At 39.3% G+C, this 16227-nt stretch overlaps 1 protein-coding gene across 3 annotated transcripts in view; it reads left to right on the top strand.

Moving 5' to 3' along the window:
- RORA (RAR related orphan receptor A) overlaps positions 1 to 16227 on the top strand; it is a 295203-nt gene that overhangs the window by 265508 nt on the left and 13468 nt on the right. For 2 of the 3 annotated variants that reach the window (XM_069981422.1, XM_069981430.1), the window contains one exon: positions 8001 to 8086. In XM_069981422.1, the coding sequence (XP_069837523.1) occupies positions 8001 to 8086 (86 nt within the window). Of the gene's footprint in view, positions 1 to 8000; positions 8087 to 9417; positions 9481 to 16227 lie in introns of those variants that run through there. The other variant, XM_069981440.1, reaches the window with a different exon arrangement.

Raw genomic sequence — 16227 nt, 5'->3', positions numbered from 1 at the left:
AATTACTTTTGTTTTATTTTCTTCTTTTTTTTTTTTTCATTTTAGGGATAAAGTGGTGGTATTATTCAAACTTGTCAGCACCATGGACAGAGAATGGGATATCAACCACACTCATTTGCAGTTGTTAGGATTTATTACCTATGGAAATAATTTCTTCTGTAAACATACTAACAAGATTAGTTGTACCCACATGTACAGTATATACTTGTGTAGTTTACAGGATGTATACAATTACGTAGTAATATGCTTTATATGGTTTTGGTTCTAATTTATAAAACTAATTTTGCAGTAAAATTAATTTATTCTTTAAAGGAGAAGTTCGGCCAGGGGGAAAAAAATCATGACCCGCAGGGGTGGGGGGAACATAATAAGGACAGTGACCTTCCGGCCTCCCCTGCCCACGCTGCGCAGCATCATCAGGTTCCCATACCCTGCCGGGTGTCATCTTCTCCCGGCTTCAGGGTACATCACTTTGCTTAAACGTCACAAACTGGTGGGACTTAGCCTGCACAGCCAATCAGTCACTGCAGCGGTGTCCCGCAGGGCATCCATCAGTGAGGTTGTGACATAGCTGCAGGGGAGCTAGGAAGGCTGCCGGCAGAGGTCCAGGCACGGGCACCAGGACAAGTAAATATAACTTCTTTATGTTGTTCCCCCACCCCCAGCCCGGAATAATCCTTCCCTCTACCCGCCGAACTTTTCCTTTAATCTGGTGATCTAGAAATTTAGTTTTCAGCACAAAACAAGCAGAAAGACATGATAATTTAGATATTTTCTTTCCATTTCTTTGTCTAACTTTTTCATTTTGCCATCAACATGAAAGCGTATGAGGACTTGCTTGCAAGATGAGTAAGCAAGAGATCAGTAGCTCCTTTTCTGATACATGTAATGTATTGAAAAACATTTACTTATATTTTTTTGGTGGGAATGGAAAGAAAAATCACATCATAAAGCATCACAAAGCATAAAGAAGGATTCATGGATTGACATTTGTGTGATTTTAGTTTTTTTTAAATATTTCAATATTTCTTTTTTTTTTTTTTCTGTGCTCAGTAGGGGGCTTAATCATGTGATTGCTTGAGTAATACGCTGCAATACTTGAGCTGTTTATTATGTTTGTCGTCACTCAGGGCAGACCTGGAATTTAGCTGGCCCCCAGCTTCAAGGAAGCCCAAGGTATCCCACAATCATGACTGATTTGTTCTCTGCCATATCCATTATGAGAGATATCAGAACCGGCAAACTTTTCAGATCTAATCCCTGTAGTGTTGGATTTCTGTAGCGATAATCTGAAGCTTTCTAATATTTCCCTACATTATTGCCGGTGGTTGTTGAAGGTTAATCGAACTCTACTGTCCTACACATATCAGATATAAAGAATAATATATTACATTGCTGTAATTAGTTTCAGGGCTCTGGGCAGCTATTAACTTGCTGCATTTACCCTGGAGGATCTTTATCGTTGTACAGACGTCCAGTATTAATATACTGTCTGATTATTAGGATTGCCTTCATTCTAAGTAAAGCCGTAAAGAGCGATGTGGTTTTTTTTTTTTTTATGGGATCATGCCAATCTACGATCTGTGTACAAACTTTGTGCTTATATGTCCTATATGTGTTCTTTTATGTGCTAAAGTATACACTTGAAACAGAAATTTACACATGATACCCCATCAAAGTTAACCAAGTGGATACAAATAACTAGAGCATCAGGGTGCCATACACTACATAGAAAAACGTACCTCCTGTGGGAGACCAGCTATGTCATATAGACTGCAGTATGGTGACTATACTATATATAAAATACTTGGATCCTATATTCCTTAGCTTCCTTTTTCCCACGGACATGATATGTTTCTATTGTCAGTACGGGAATAACATATGTCTTATAACACAAGCTTCAGCTAAACCTCAGGACTCGCACAAGTAGTTGTCGTAGTCTGTTCTTCATGTCCAGTACAGACACAGAAAAGATGGAAATTTTTCCTAGTGGACTTCCCTCATCTCTCTCTACTGGTACCCAATAGTATTTTTGTAAAAACAAGCATGGTGGGGAAATGTAGTATGCTTTGGAACAAGCCTTAGTTTTTTTTACACTTAGTAGGTAGATCCATCAATAGATCTATTATTACCGTAGAATGTAAGCTAGTATGAGCATGCTTCTCTTTCCTGTTACATTATGTCTGATGCATACTATTCTTATGCAATTGTAATTACAGAGTATGTAATTCTGACCTTATTATATGGAAAGCAGTCACTTAAACAAAATATGGGTGTGAGCGTAGGCAATGGGTAGAGCCGCCATACATACATCTTACCAGTTTGCCTGGCATTTAAGCACACAAGCTTAACATAACTAATTGTAAAAGACTTTTTCCATGGTTGTTAATTATATTAATCTTGGATTCCAGCTACGAAGTCATGGATTGGTCTTAGCTGTGTCTCGGTTTCATCACACTGTGCTATGTTTGTCATCATTTGCATTGAATACTTATAATACAGTTCAGTCGCCCAGTTAGACCAGTAAGCTCTTGTGTACTGACATGAGTTATATATGTAAACCTTTGCAGTAAATTGCATTATATTGATCATCTATGCATTTGACCTGATGGCACCTGACTTAGGCTGGGCATACCCAGTATGATTAGTCCTAAAACTGAATGTTAATTTATTCTAAAACAAATTTAAAGTAACATATAATAAACTACCTGTATCACTATACCAGAATGCACAGCTCATCATATTACTTATGGCACTGTTTCTATAAGAAAGCAGCCATGTTTTTTCCTAAATAACCCTTTAACTTGGTAATATGAATGTTTATAATGTTTTTTTACTTCACTTTTAAGGGTTGATATGTACTAGTTTTTAGATCTACTGCAGGTTTTTTTTACATTCTCCTTCAATTGTCTCATTAGTCCAGATAGTAGCACATGTTCATTGGAACCTTAAAGGGGTAATCCCATCTCAGCTTAATATTGTCTATCCATACAGTAGGGGATAACAAGCTGATTGCTGGGGCTCTGACTCTCCATGCATTCTCTGTGGGGCTAGAACTTTAGTATGGCTTCGTAGAAAGTGAATAGAGTGGGGCAATTGCGTCCCTGTTCTCAATGATCAGCTTGTATTCCTCTAACCTATCAATAGGGAATAACAAGCTAGGATAAGAATACCCCTTTGTCTTATACCAAACTTGACTGTATCGTAACTTCCCAGATGTTTTTTTTTTTTTTTTTTTTTTAAACACCATGACTTCCCCTCTCAACATACTTGTGCCTATCACACCCCACAGAACTTGAAGAATCAATAGGCAGCCTTGGCCCACCAGATTGATGAAAACTTAACCCCAAGGCAACTTTATATACAAAAAAGTGTTTCTTCATTTCATATGTAAACATTTGCTAAACGGGACTATTTTGTGCTGACCAGTTGACCAGTTCCCCCTGCAACAATACCTTACCAATCGAATGCTTATGTGTTTCTCTGTCCACTTTCAGTACAACTTTTACACCTATGACACTCAGATTTACCTTTCTAGATGCCACCTCTCTGTTATCCTGAGTTTGAGTCTCTATCAGATTTATCCTTCTTTTTCCATTCCACATTCTAAATCTCAACATGGTGAAAAGTGAATTCATCATGTTTTCCTTATCTCACTCAACCACCTCACCACAAAACAAACATCCAGTCCCTTACAACCTCAGAGCCATTATCAAATCTGCTGCTTTCTCAACCTCAAGTCAATAAAAATCCATGCCTGCCTAAACTACTGCAGCATCCTTCTGTGTGACCTCCCACCTAATGTGTGTGCAGCCCTCCAATGCAATTCAGTTCTGCTGCCCACTTAATCTACCATCATTCCACCTCTGCCATTTTTCATATGTACCTTGTGGCCTCCCTCTTTGCAATCTTAAATTATAAGTAAGTAATTGCATAAGAATGCGTCCTGGGTTCTTCTTCCTCCTACCTTCTCTTTTGTCAGTAAGTGTGAGTGTCTTCTGTTGCCACACCCATCTGCTTTAAGGTAAGATAAGTAGAACCCATATCACACCATTGCAATGCTTTAAGGGTGTCTCAGTTTTTCATAGATAAAGCGCCATCATTATTGTACAATAAAAAGTTTAAATGTTTTTGCATAATAGTTTGTGTTTCATATCCTCACCATTTGGAGGTCACACATAGTATGTTGGTGAACAGAGGGGAAAAAACATAATAGAAAGATTTGCACTTTTTCTGTGTCTATTCCTTTCCTGGTTTTAGCTAGAAATACTGAAACCGAATTGTACATGAGGACCCAGCCGTACATGATATCTGCTTAGTTCTCTCGGTTCAGATTTCACTGTCTTAATTTCAATAATAGAGTTTCCTTGACTGACGGCGAGCAGAAGCATTAAGAATGGCGAGCAACTGAAACAAAAAAGAGGGAGTTTACTAAGAGCAATGTTTCTTAAAGGGTATTCCCATCTTAATTAACATAGGTAAAATTGTAGAACTTGTCAAGTTAAGTATTTTTGCAAATATATTAATTTAGCAAACTTGTCTTCTTCTGTTGCTCTTTCTGTCCCATTGTTGGCAGCTTGTTGTCTAGGGTACTGACCAGCGCTCTGCTCTGAAAGCAGTGGTCTGGCTGGTGTTTATATAGTTACAGTATATATTTATATGTGTTTTATATCTGCACATCTCCACTCTATACATATCATTCTGATTATAAGGTACAGTCTGACTCAACATGACGTGTTCATATCATTCTTTTGCATATATTATTCTGGTTGGGATGTGTGTGTTTTAATAGATCATTATGAGTGTTAGTATTGTCCCTTCTTCATCTGTGTCTACTTATCTGCAACTGTATAGTTGTCATTCCTCTGTTTTTATAAATGCTAGACAGAAACATGTGTATGTAGAGACCATGTGTATGAAAGACTTGCATTATGAGACTGTTACGTGACACAGAGCTGGAAGAGAATGCACTAAGCGTTCCCTTCTAATTTCATGTACCTGACCCTGACCGATCAAATCTTTTGCTACATCTGAAGGACTTATCTAAAGTTTTTTGTAATGCCAGTGTCCGTTTATAACAGGTAATCACAGATAATACATTTGTTGTCAGCACCTTACATTACAGTGATATACAGCAATATGTGTAGTGACATCTTTTTAATCTAATGATGTGTTCTACAAATGTCTATGGAAATGGTTGAGGGCCATTTTAGAGGGAAATTCTCTAGAGTTTTTTTGACAGCAGGGGAAATTTATGGAGGCTTTTGGGAAGGTTTTGCCATAAATGTATCTATAAATGTAATTTCTAATTGTAGAGTGTGACAGAACTTTGGGACTCACTAATTTGACAGAAGAATTGGACAGTGGGGCCTAGAAATTAAATTTTTTCAGTAGCAGGAAAGTGCTTGACTAAGACCAGTTGTGCCAACAAACATATATCCACAGCTCCAAGGCACAAATGCACAACCAAAAGAAAACGCATGAGAACCGCCAGTGTTGCCTTTATGTGTATCAGTACACTCAAATGTGCAAAGCAGCAACAAAAATTAAATAATTCATTCTCTGCAATGCGTTTCAGCTCAACACATGAGAAAGAGCCTTGAGAATTTTTTGTTTTTGTCTTAGCTCTGTTACATTTATGATATAATAATCTCCCCCAAAATAAAATAATTTGTCCCCTAGTGTCTAAATCAATGTCCATAACGCACCCAACTCTTTTGAAGTCCCTTATACTGTGGCTGAACAGTCAGTGTAGTCTTGCAGAATGCGGGTACACTGGACATGAGAGGATACAGGGGGCAGAGGAAGGTTTTAATGCCTTCTGTAGCAATAAAGGCAAGATAGGCTTCTAGAAGACTAATGATGTGTAATAATGAATCGCTTAAATATTTGTAATTAAATCCATTGTACACTGTGCATTTACACGATATCCAATGGCATGAGGTAATCTGAGCCCCGGCACACTGTACAGAGCAGGCAGAGCATTGTCTTACTGCGCAGTAGATTCTACTTGTAGCCATGTGCATTTATCATAAGGCTACTTTCCACCATTATTTTATGTGGGACAGCGGCCGTGTTATGCAGTGTGTTCTCCTGCTTTGGATCATTATACAAATAGATCTCTTCATTACCAGTGTAACTGTGCATCATCCTGGAGAGCAGTGTGATTAATACTGGTGTGAAGCTACTCAGCATCAGAGTAAAGAGCCTATTCATCACCAGCGTGTAGATGTTATCACACAGAGCAGTGTGACTGCTAACACATCATACATTTTCACTATGACGAAGTCCTGTACATGACTGATTACTTGCCACAAATGGGGTCCACTGGGACTAGGCTATTAGATATGATGAGACATTATGAATATATATATATATATATATATATATATATATATATATATATATTTCATTTCTGCATTCATTACTAATAAAATATCTTGGGTCACAGTTAGGCTAGGGCTATATGGCACAACAATCAATCTAATGTTGTCAATGGTGTCACATTGTCACTGCTACATGGTGCGACAGCAATGTGACAGTCACAAAAAGTCCATCACTTGCAACTTACTTCCATACACCTCAGTGCAAGGCGTGTGCGAATGTGACTTCTCTGCGTCTTGATTATTTTGTTAAAAGCCAAACTAACTATCTTAGTCGTTTGACTATATGTTGTACAAAATATTCTGATTCCATGACTTTGATGAGACTTGCTGTGCGAAGCACTTAGGACCAATACATTTCAATGGCCACTTTTACACGTCTGTACTTTTTTTTTTTTTTTTTGCATCACAGATCACTATAGTCTATGCAGAATTGAATCTGTGAATTGCGGACTCCTGCAGATGCACATTCGTAGTGCAGTCACAATTGCAAGCCGCACTACAGTCGTGTGAATAAGGCCTTAGGTCTAACTAAGCTAATAATAAACAGTTGTACTGTTAATGTCCGTCACTGGGCACTTACAGGAAACATACACTGTAAAGGGAGGAAAGTCCACCCTCCAAATGAATCACCTGAAGATCCCCTTTTAGCAGCAGTCACCTCCACCACCACATCTTATTAGTAATAAATGCAGACACCCAACTGCATATATTTGTATATATAATATATCCTGTATATCAAAATGCAGGATAGACTTGTGGAATAAGGCATGTACGATTTTCTGTATTGTTGGTCCTTGATAAATTTGGCTTTCCTTTACCTGCCAATCTCCGAGTTAGCTGAGATATGTAAGGTCTTAAATTTTGTGTAGCCATTTTTAACGGTAGACAATAGCCGTGATGTTCTCACAAGTTCCTGGTGTATGCATGAGTAAATGTATGCTTTGGAAGTATTTGTATCAAACACAAAACCAAGTAATAAAACCTGTGTTCCATGTTGTAAGCCAATCCAGGGTGTGGAGAAGTTGTCTGCAGTGTTCTTTGATGGACAGGCTACAGAAAAAGTCTTCCCCGAAATCACTACTTTATCTGACACATATGTTCTCTAGAGAACCTCCACAGACAGTCACTTACAGTCACTTAGTGAATATTGGCACCTTTTCTAATAAGCTGTGGGTTTTCCTGGGGAACACTCCAAACAGTAAAAGCTAGCTGTGAATCACAATTCTGTGACATGAGACATAACTGTGCATGACTTTGTGATGTTTCGCTTTGTTTTTGAAGAAGCAAATACCTATGTCATGTTTGGATGGTGTCTGATAGGGAAGATCAAAGTTTCTTTCTTCCTTATATGAGCCAATCCAAAGTACGGAATGAGCACATAGTTAAATCTGTATATTTATACACAAATGTATATGTTCTAGATCTTTTGGCACCTTATCTGACCCATTTTAATTACCCAAAAGCCTTTTGATAATGAGCAACTATAATTTTAGATGGGAGCCCTAAGGGGGGGAGCAGGCTCACATCGCTGCCTGGAATATTTAGCATGGGTTCATCTTGTACATCTATTAAAATGGAAGGTAATTAACTCTGCGCTCTCCTCTCCTTCCTCAGCTCAAATCGAAATAATTCCGTGCAAGATCTGTGGAGACAAATCATCAGGGATCCATTACGGGGTCATCACCTGCGAGGGTTGTAAGGTACAGTATGTGTCTTATTTCAGATGCACCATATGATCACTTGCAGAACAAGTCAATGCTTTAGAGTCTGATCAGTTTTTTGGGGGTATAGGATAAGATTTATGAGCACATAAAATACATGATGAGAAAATGATGTGTGAAGAATTAAATAGTTAGCCATGCAGGAAAATTTAAAAAGCGTTAGATACCAGAAAACATCACTATACGCTGTCCTTCATGGTCAGTCATTAAACAGAAACTCCAGCAATGTAACTGTGTACATATGGGGCTTCCCAGGCCAAGATTAAAGTCCGCTGAGAGAGACTGCAGGGAACTTGGATTGTGAACTTAAGCGGACCAATGCACCCAAATGTTGGGGGCTCTGGATGCTTTGTATCTCCCCTGGGCATGCTCTTGTGACTGGCTGCAGCAGGGAAAAAAGGAACAGCATTGGGGTTTATAGGGAAACCGGTGAGAACCTCCAGAAAAAGCTAGAGCCACAGTCACAAGTGGACTCCCCTGCCTGGTACTCCAGGAGTGCATGGATTGATAGCTACCTATACAGGGGAATACGCTGCAGCTTTCCATCAGGGCCATTCATCATAAGTCCTCCCAATGTATACCTCAACGGAAAACGTAAAGCTGTGTTCATACATGGCATTCTTATTTCTCTGTGGTTTGCAGCAAATTGTGCGGTAAAATAGCGCCAAAGGGGTTTTTCAGGATTAGAAAAAAAAAACATAGCTGCTTTCTCTTGTCCTTGGGCTGTGTGTGGTATTGCAGTTCAGTTCCATTGAAGTAAACGGAGCCAAATTGTAAAATTACACACAACCTGAGAAGTGTGGGGCTGTTTGCATGTTTGCCTGCATACTTGGTAGTTCAATGTTGGATGTGCGAAAAAATAAATAATAATAATAATAGCCAGAAAACGGGAAAATGCACAGGTGTCCTCAAAGGAACTTTGTATTTTGGCAGTTCATTTATAAATAAGCAAAAGTTCTAAAAAAAATGTTGAAAAATTTCTGTAAAAATAGATTTAAAAATGCTGACACAGGACCTGCTCACCTTGCTTCCATGCGTCTCCACAGCTGCAGGTGATCAATAGTGTGAGACAGGACCCGGAGAGTTCTTTGGCCCAATTCCAATTCCTGTTTATGGAGCAGTGTTTTAGGAAAGGCCCCTCCAGGCCTCCATCACACAGGCTTTAAAAGCAACCAACCACAGCGCAGTCATTCAGATCTAAAAGCAGAGCTGGGATTGGTAGCTGTTGGAAAATGAGGCCATTTTGCTGTTGGCCAATTTTTATTTGTTGCCCATAGTACCCAATCACATCTCAGCATTTTACCAGAGCAGGTTAAGATATGAAAGCTGTGCTCTGATTGGTTGTTGTGAGCAACAGAAACCCTTTCAGCATGGTAATAGCAGTTTTTGATTGTTTCCAACACTATGTGAAGCCCTCCTAGTGTCCTCTTTTTTTAAAAAAATCTACTTGGCTTTGATAATGGACAGCATCATAGGGATCTACAATATGGTCATTAAGGGTCGCTGTAATATGCCCTTATAGCACTCGTGTAAGACTGGGCATAAGCTGTGTTCACACCGTCTTGTGATTTGGCCAGGATTTTTGTAACAAAATTTTTTACTGTTTGGTAAAAGTGTTTTTCGCAGTACATGGAGTGACAGCAATAGCTCATTACAACCTTTTAGCTTTTGGCCTGCCTGGTTTTGAGCATAGGAAGCCCCCCTTCCCCCCACTACCACCTTGAGAGGCTTAGAAGCCACATAGCAAAAACAGATTCTGTTTACAGACAAGAAAGCCCCGATACAAAGTTTTGATTAGGCCCCCCTCCTGGGCTCTTCCACTCCCCCCCCCCCAATCCATCTGTAGGTAATCCCCCCGTTTGTTAGTCCTCCCCCTATTAGATGGCATATGTTAGGCATCTTTCCTGGTATCCCTCCAGTAGATAGTGCCCCTATGGTAGTCATCTCTCCTAGTGTCCCCTGTTGTAGGCTTCTTACCTCATATCCCCCCTATAGATAGTGTCCCCAAAAGAACATTTACCCTATTATTCCCCCCCCCCCCATCCCCAGTACATAGTGTCCCTTGGTAGTATGATGACAGCTCAGGAGGCCCAGTGTATTGCAGGGATGGGCCCCCTAATGTGGTGACTAGCTATGGCTGCTACAGTGGTAGTTACGCCCCTGCCTCAGATTAATCCTGCCAGCATCACAGAGAGCAGAAACTGCTGGCCAGGGACCTGGCTACATGAGCTGTCTCAGAGACGGAGTGAACAGCTCACACACAGTTTTCTGTGTACTCAGCAGACAGCAGCAGGCTTAAAACTGGGGGAAGGAAACTGAAAAGATTATAACAAGTTTGAAACAAATTGTTAGTCTCCAGGAAGGGGGGGGGGGAATGCAACATGTACAAAAGTATTTTATTTCTGGAACTACTTTCTTGATTATCTGGCCACCAGATGTTTTTAGGCTAGGACTTTTGGCATATTACAGACGCAAAAATGAGGCTGTATTATGTGTGTGTGAAACTGACCGAATACTGCAGCATCTTGTTGACTTTCTGCTCACAGGGGCACAGCTATGTGATAAACTATATTCCTAAAGAGGAGCTTCACCTGTGTAATATATGGCAGGAGTCATGCATACAGCCATACCATAGACCAGTGTGATATAAATCATTATAGTGCACCCATACAATTATACAGTGATTTTTTTTTTTCTATCCCACCTAAGACATCAAGATATTGTTGCATGCTACACTGCACGCCAAATCCTAGACACCCTCACAGAGATATAGCATATGGCAGCCAAGTATCCACAGGGCCGTAATATGGTCCCATGGGGACTCTGCTGCTTTTTTTTGTCACATTTTTCATGCTGACTTAGTTTACCACAACATCCAGTAGCTACAATGTCTGCATTTTATAAAAACCAAAAAGCAAAAGATAAGACCACAACTGTGTGAATCGCATCAGGAACCTCAGGTATATAGTTGCTCTTTTATGCAATGTTTGTAATGTGGTAGTGTAGTCTACATTCATATCTGGTGGCTTTGCAAGATGTTAAATGTTCAAACAAATTTCTGACATAGAAACAACACACATTTTTGTGACTTTTTGCTTTGTCACTTGTCATTTTTGGGGCCTAAAAGAGCATCTCGATAACTGTCTAAAAAACTGTCAGCTGTTTTTACAGCATATTTTTATGTTTTTTTTTATTTAATGTGTATTAATATAGGCATGTTTTTATTTGTCTTTTTATCTCCTGTGTATTTTTGATTACAAGTAATTGTGATTCTGTTATGTGGCTCAGTGATTTTTATCGAAGAATTGAGGGGAAGAAGGACAAAAACAATGCCAACATGCATATGTACATAGCGAAATCTTTGGGAGGGAAAAAAAAAACACCAAACACTGAGGAGATGCTGTTTTGCTGGAATCAGTGGATGGCCGCCATTTAATGGCAAATAGCGTCTGTTATTGCAAAACAATGGTTGCTGTTTTAAAATATCAACAATTATTTGCCATTAAATGGTGGCCATCCACTTAATTTCAACAGTGTGTGAGCATAGCCTTTCTGTGTTTTCAATCCACTCCTGCTTTTGTTTGCAAAATACTGAGCAAAAATACTGTGTGGGAACAAAGCGTAAAGGCCCTATTCCATGGGCCGACTTTGAGGAGCAAACGAGCGCTGCCAGCCCTATTGCGAGCGGGTGAGTCCGGGAGGGGCCGCGGGGAACTGCGGAGGGGCTGCCTGGGTGATCACTAGATCGTCCGGGCAGCCCATAGAGGATAGTGGCGCTGTGCTGCTGCTCCGCTCCTATTCCACGGAGCGACGGCAGCAGATTGCTGCTGTCACAGTCCTTTGTCTTTCAACATGGTTGCAAGACAAATGACAGCAACGATCAGCCGACAAGAACGATATCTGCTGATCGTTGCCTTCTATTCCATGGGACTATTAACGGTCGTAACGGCCGATATCAGCTGAATATGGCCGATAATCGTTCCGTAGAATAGGGCCTTAATGCTCCACTCAAATTTTTTTAATAAAATTGGATGGGTTTAGTGGGAAGGGCATAGCCTCCTGTGATCTAACAGATTTGCTATAATTGACTCCAGAAACTGGTGTAAGTTAGAGCTGGACCAAAAGCCAGCTCCAACCTGTAGACTTCAGTTTTTAGACATCCAAAGACTAAGAGAAATTGGCATGCCTATACTTTTAGAGCTTCTTACAGTAGCATAAGTAAGCTTCCCCTAAGTGGTTTGTATAAAGAGTCATTGACCTGAGTTTTTTTGTATGGTTTAATTTATTCTTTTGCTATCTGTTGTAAGTCTTGTACAAGTTTTATGTTTCAAGCGATGTTTCCTTGTTTGAGAAAAATGGCTGTGGCACTTTCATCCACTCACCAATTTATCGCTGTGTGTTCTTTCCTGAATTGTAAACTGCTATACCAAAGTGTCACAATGTATAAATCTCCCCCAGTGTCTTGGTGCACTCTTCGACCTTGTGTCCAAAGTCCACTCCTGACAGGTCCCATCTACGAATGTAACAGGCGGGCAGGTGCTTCCATAATAAGTGGGTCTGATTTAGAGGTCAGTGCAAGGGAACATAGATTATTATAGAAATTATTTTATTGCCTAACTGTACATTTCCTGCTCTTTTGATGATAGGAATCTCATTTTAAGTCAGTGGTAATTTAGCACATCACTGACATTATGAGGAGTGACGAGATTTTCAGTTTTCTGTCTTGTCAAATGGCTCTCTCTTTTCTCCAACCTGTTACACGGTTTTGCTGGGGCCTATAATCTCTGTAGCACAAACATAAATGTGTTGCTGTGCGTTGCCATCTGCTTATCTGTCATTTCTGCTAGGGCAGGGGCATCTGCGACATTAATCATTTCCTAATCCTTTGTTTGATTGAAAGCGGATCTTTTTTATATGAGGGAGGACTTCCTACACAAATTATTTACTGTCCTTTTTACTGGGCGCACGTATGGAATAATAGCTGCCCTGCCGTGGCCCTACAATAACTTACAGTTAGAGGTGCAGCAAATCCATATGTTAAATGAATAGGAAATGCTGTGACAAAAGATGTTCAAGATATTTCCTACTTCTTAAAGGGGTTAGCCACTTTATAATAAAATTGTTAAGTGTACAGTATAAGTAATTGTACTCAATGCACTTACTGACAGCAGCTCCCTGTGTAGCCAAAATCAGACTCCCCTCTTACAAGCTGTGCTGTCCTGTTCTGTGGTGAGTCTTTCCATAAGATGGCTGACATGGAGGAGCATGTGACCATGCCCCGCCCCCGGTGTTCACCACTGAGCCTGTATATGGAGGACAATGGGGGCAGGGCATAGTCACATGCTCCTCCATGTCAGCTGTCTTATGGACAGAGTCACCACAGAGCAGGACAGCACAGTCTGGAGGACTGTGCATCAGAAGAAATGCCCCTGGCTAAAACATTACCTTTTATCTATATAAGCTTATTGTACATATGTATATATTATGTACCTTACAGACCTCCCCTATGCACCCTCAGCTGCTTGCACACATCTATCAATACAGTTTAGTATCTGTGGGATGAAAATAAAGGGTGAGGCATCCTTACTGATGTCATAGGGAACTATGATACATACTTATTGGTAAGCCACAGCACAAAACAGTCCTTACCCGTCTGTCAGGGATGGACTTCCAGGTCTAGAAATCCACTGGTCCAAGAAATAACGGAAATGCATAGAAGGTGACAGTGTTGAAAATAGGTGTAAAAAGTACCAAAAACTAGTGGAGGAGGCACAGTGCCGTGTATCATGATGTGCTTCTCCATACAAAGCCTTAAAAATGCTAAAAGGTGGGCAACTCCTTTAATGTTCAGTCAGTATAAACCTCAGGTATTTCCTAACAAACACAAGTACCATTACACACACATTGTATGGGCATGTAGAATTATGCCATACCTTACAGATACTGAAGATATTTTTACAAATACTTAAAAAGTTGTAAAATGAAAATAAAAAAAAAAATTCAAACGAAAAATTCTAAAATCAACTCAAAATTATTATTATTAGTAGCAGTAATAGATTAAATAGACATTAAAAACTACTAAACATGTACTGTACATATTCAGTACGCACATAAAACCTTTACAATACAATCTGTAATACTTTGTGTATAGTGAATAATGTAAACAAAGATAAAATAATAAAAATTTACTTAAATATTGACTTGTATGCACCTTTAAAAATGTGGGAAAACAAAACAACAAAACTAATCTCTGGACTCTTAAAGGGGCCGCTCCCCTAGTTTTGAATTATATAATGATTGTTGGAACTGAGAAAATACCAGCACTGTAGTACTACATGGTCCTGTTCTTGTGATCTACAGTTTTACAGTACATTGCAAACTCTGGTATGCAAAAATGCGACTCTCTTCGGAAGTATGTAGTACAAATAAAAAATCCTTTTTATATTTGTATAAATATGTATGCACCCAACATAAAGAGGCCTAAACTGATGTTTAGGCCTCTTTATGTTGGGTGCATACTAGCAAAGTATATAGACTAACTATCACCCTGTCCTTGTGCGTGGATGATCACTACCAGATACGTCTGCATCTTCACAAAATGATGGCCCAGATGAGCTGTGTACAGAAAACACTTGGTTTTGTTTTATGCAAAACTTCACACCTCTACCTTGAAAGAGAGCTGCAGTCTGGACAGACTTGTATATGGGATTTTTCGTCACTGTCCTGCCTTGGTGGGCTGCAGAGGAAGTCCTGTGTCACATAGTCTACCCACACATCTCTTTCTACCGTCAGGGTGGCAGCTGCTGTCTCTGACCAAAGCCTACATCAGAATGAAAGAGAGAGATTAGAAGAGCACGGATCTGCCAATCACAGGAAGACATGAGAGATGTGTAGGAAGATGTGTCAGCAGTACTGTCTTTAGATATTACTTACCCTATACGATGAAAAAGGAAAGTGTGACAGGGGAACCATGAGAACTATTTTTACAGATGTAAATGAGCACTGATCAGATCCATGTAGCACGAAGTTGCTGTTCAAAATAGTACGGCTTATGAGCCCGGAAGCCTCTTCCGCGTCTTATGTAACAGCAGATCTGCAGGTATGAATGTTATGTGTATGTTGCATAGCTTTGTTACCTATGAATGTTATTTATATGTTGCATAGTTATGTTGCTTTTGATGTCCTCTAGTTACAATGTGGCCTGTTCTTTTAACCTATATACATTAGACGTGTAGGCTGTGTACATAGCCATTACAACAGTGACACCTGTAGATGATGCACTTGTCAGTAGGTTTTTTTTTCCTGTTACTTCTTATAAAGGACTGTCTGTATGTCTGTAAGGCTGAGTTTACAGATTTAGATTTTGGATTTGATGAAGTCAGTGTAATTACATGGATGATATATTGACTTGGCCAAGTTCACATATTTTGCTAGGATGGGATCAGCTTTACCGGAAAAGCCGGTTTTCCAGGCCAATCACCATTTATAATCTTTTTTTTTTAGTGGGTCAGATCATTTATCTTTCTTATAGATGTGATCATTTTGCCCATTTACTCAGAGCTGTTCCTGTGAGAGTCAGCAATTTTTGGTCAGATGTCTGCTTTTCTGTGCTTGAGAGGTGCTCTCCTGCTCTGGTAATGGGACGCTTATGAAAGCGTTTTCCCTTACAGTTCTTCATTAAAAATCCTAGAGTCACATGATAAGAAAAATCACATGATATATAAAAAAAAAATGCAGGGGATAAAACACCAAAAACGACTATACTAGTATATAGTATAATTTTAAAAAAATAAAAATAAAAAATTTAAATTCCTGTATTTTCTAACTTTCTACACTGTTAGATATTTTTCTTCCATGTAGAAAATAACTGTTTTTTTTTTGTTTTTTTTTTTGCTACAGCAAATGCAGATATGCAATTTATTAAGCAGATGTTTTTGGGATGTCTGTAATGTCTGTTTTTGGGACTGTGTGGAAAAAAAAAACCCTGACCTTATTTTTTTTTATAAAAACTGTCCAAAAGAAGTCCCTTGTCCTTAAATATGCAAGTAAAATTAACCTGTATATGAGCTACAAACTTTTTAATTCAGTTTTTTAGGTTAAGTTGCTTTTTTTTCTGTCAT

Source organism: Dendropsophus ebraccatus, chromosome 1 (assembly GCF_027789765.1).
Source record: "Dendropsophus ebraccatus isolate aDenEbr1 chromosome 1, aDenEbr1.pat, whole genome shotgun sequence".
NCBI classification, from domain to species: Eukaryota; Metazoa; Chordata; class Amphibia; order Anura; family Hylidae; genus Dendropsophus; species Dendropsophus ebraccatus.
The sequence above is the reverse complement of the archived record's forward strand: the minus strand, read 5'-3'. Positions and strand labels throughout refer to the sequence as shown.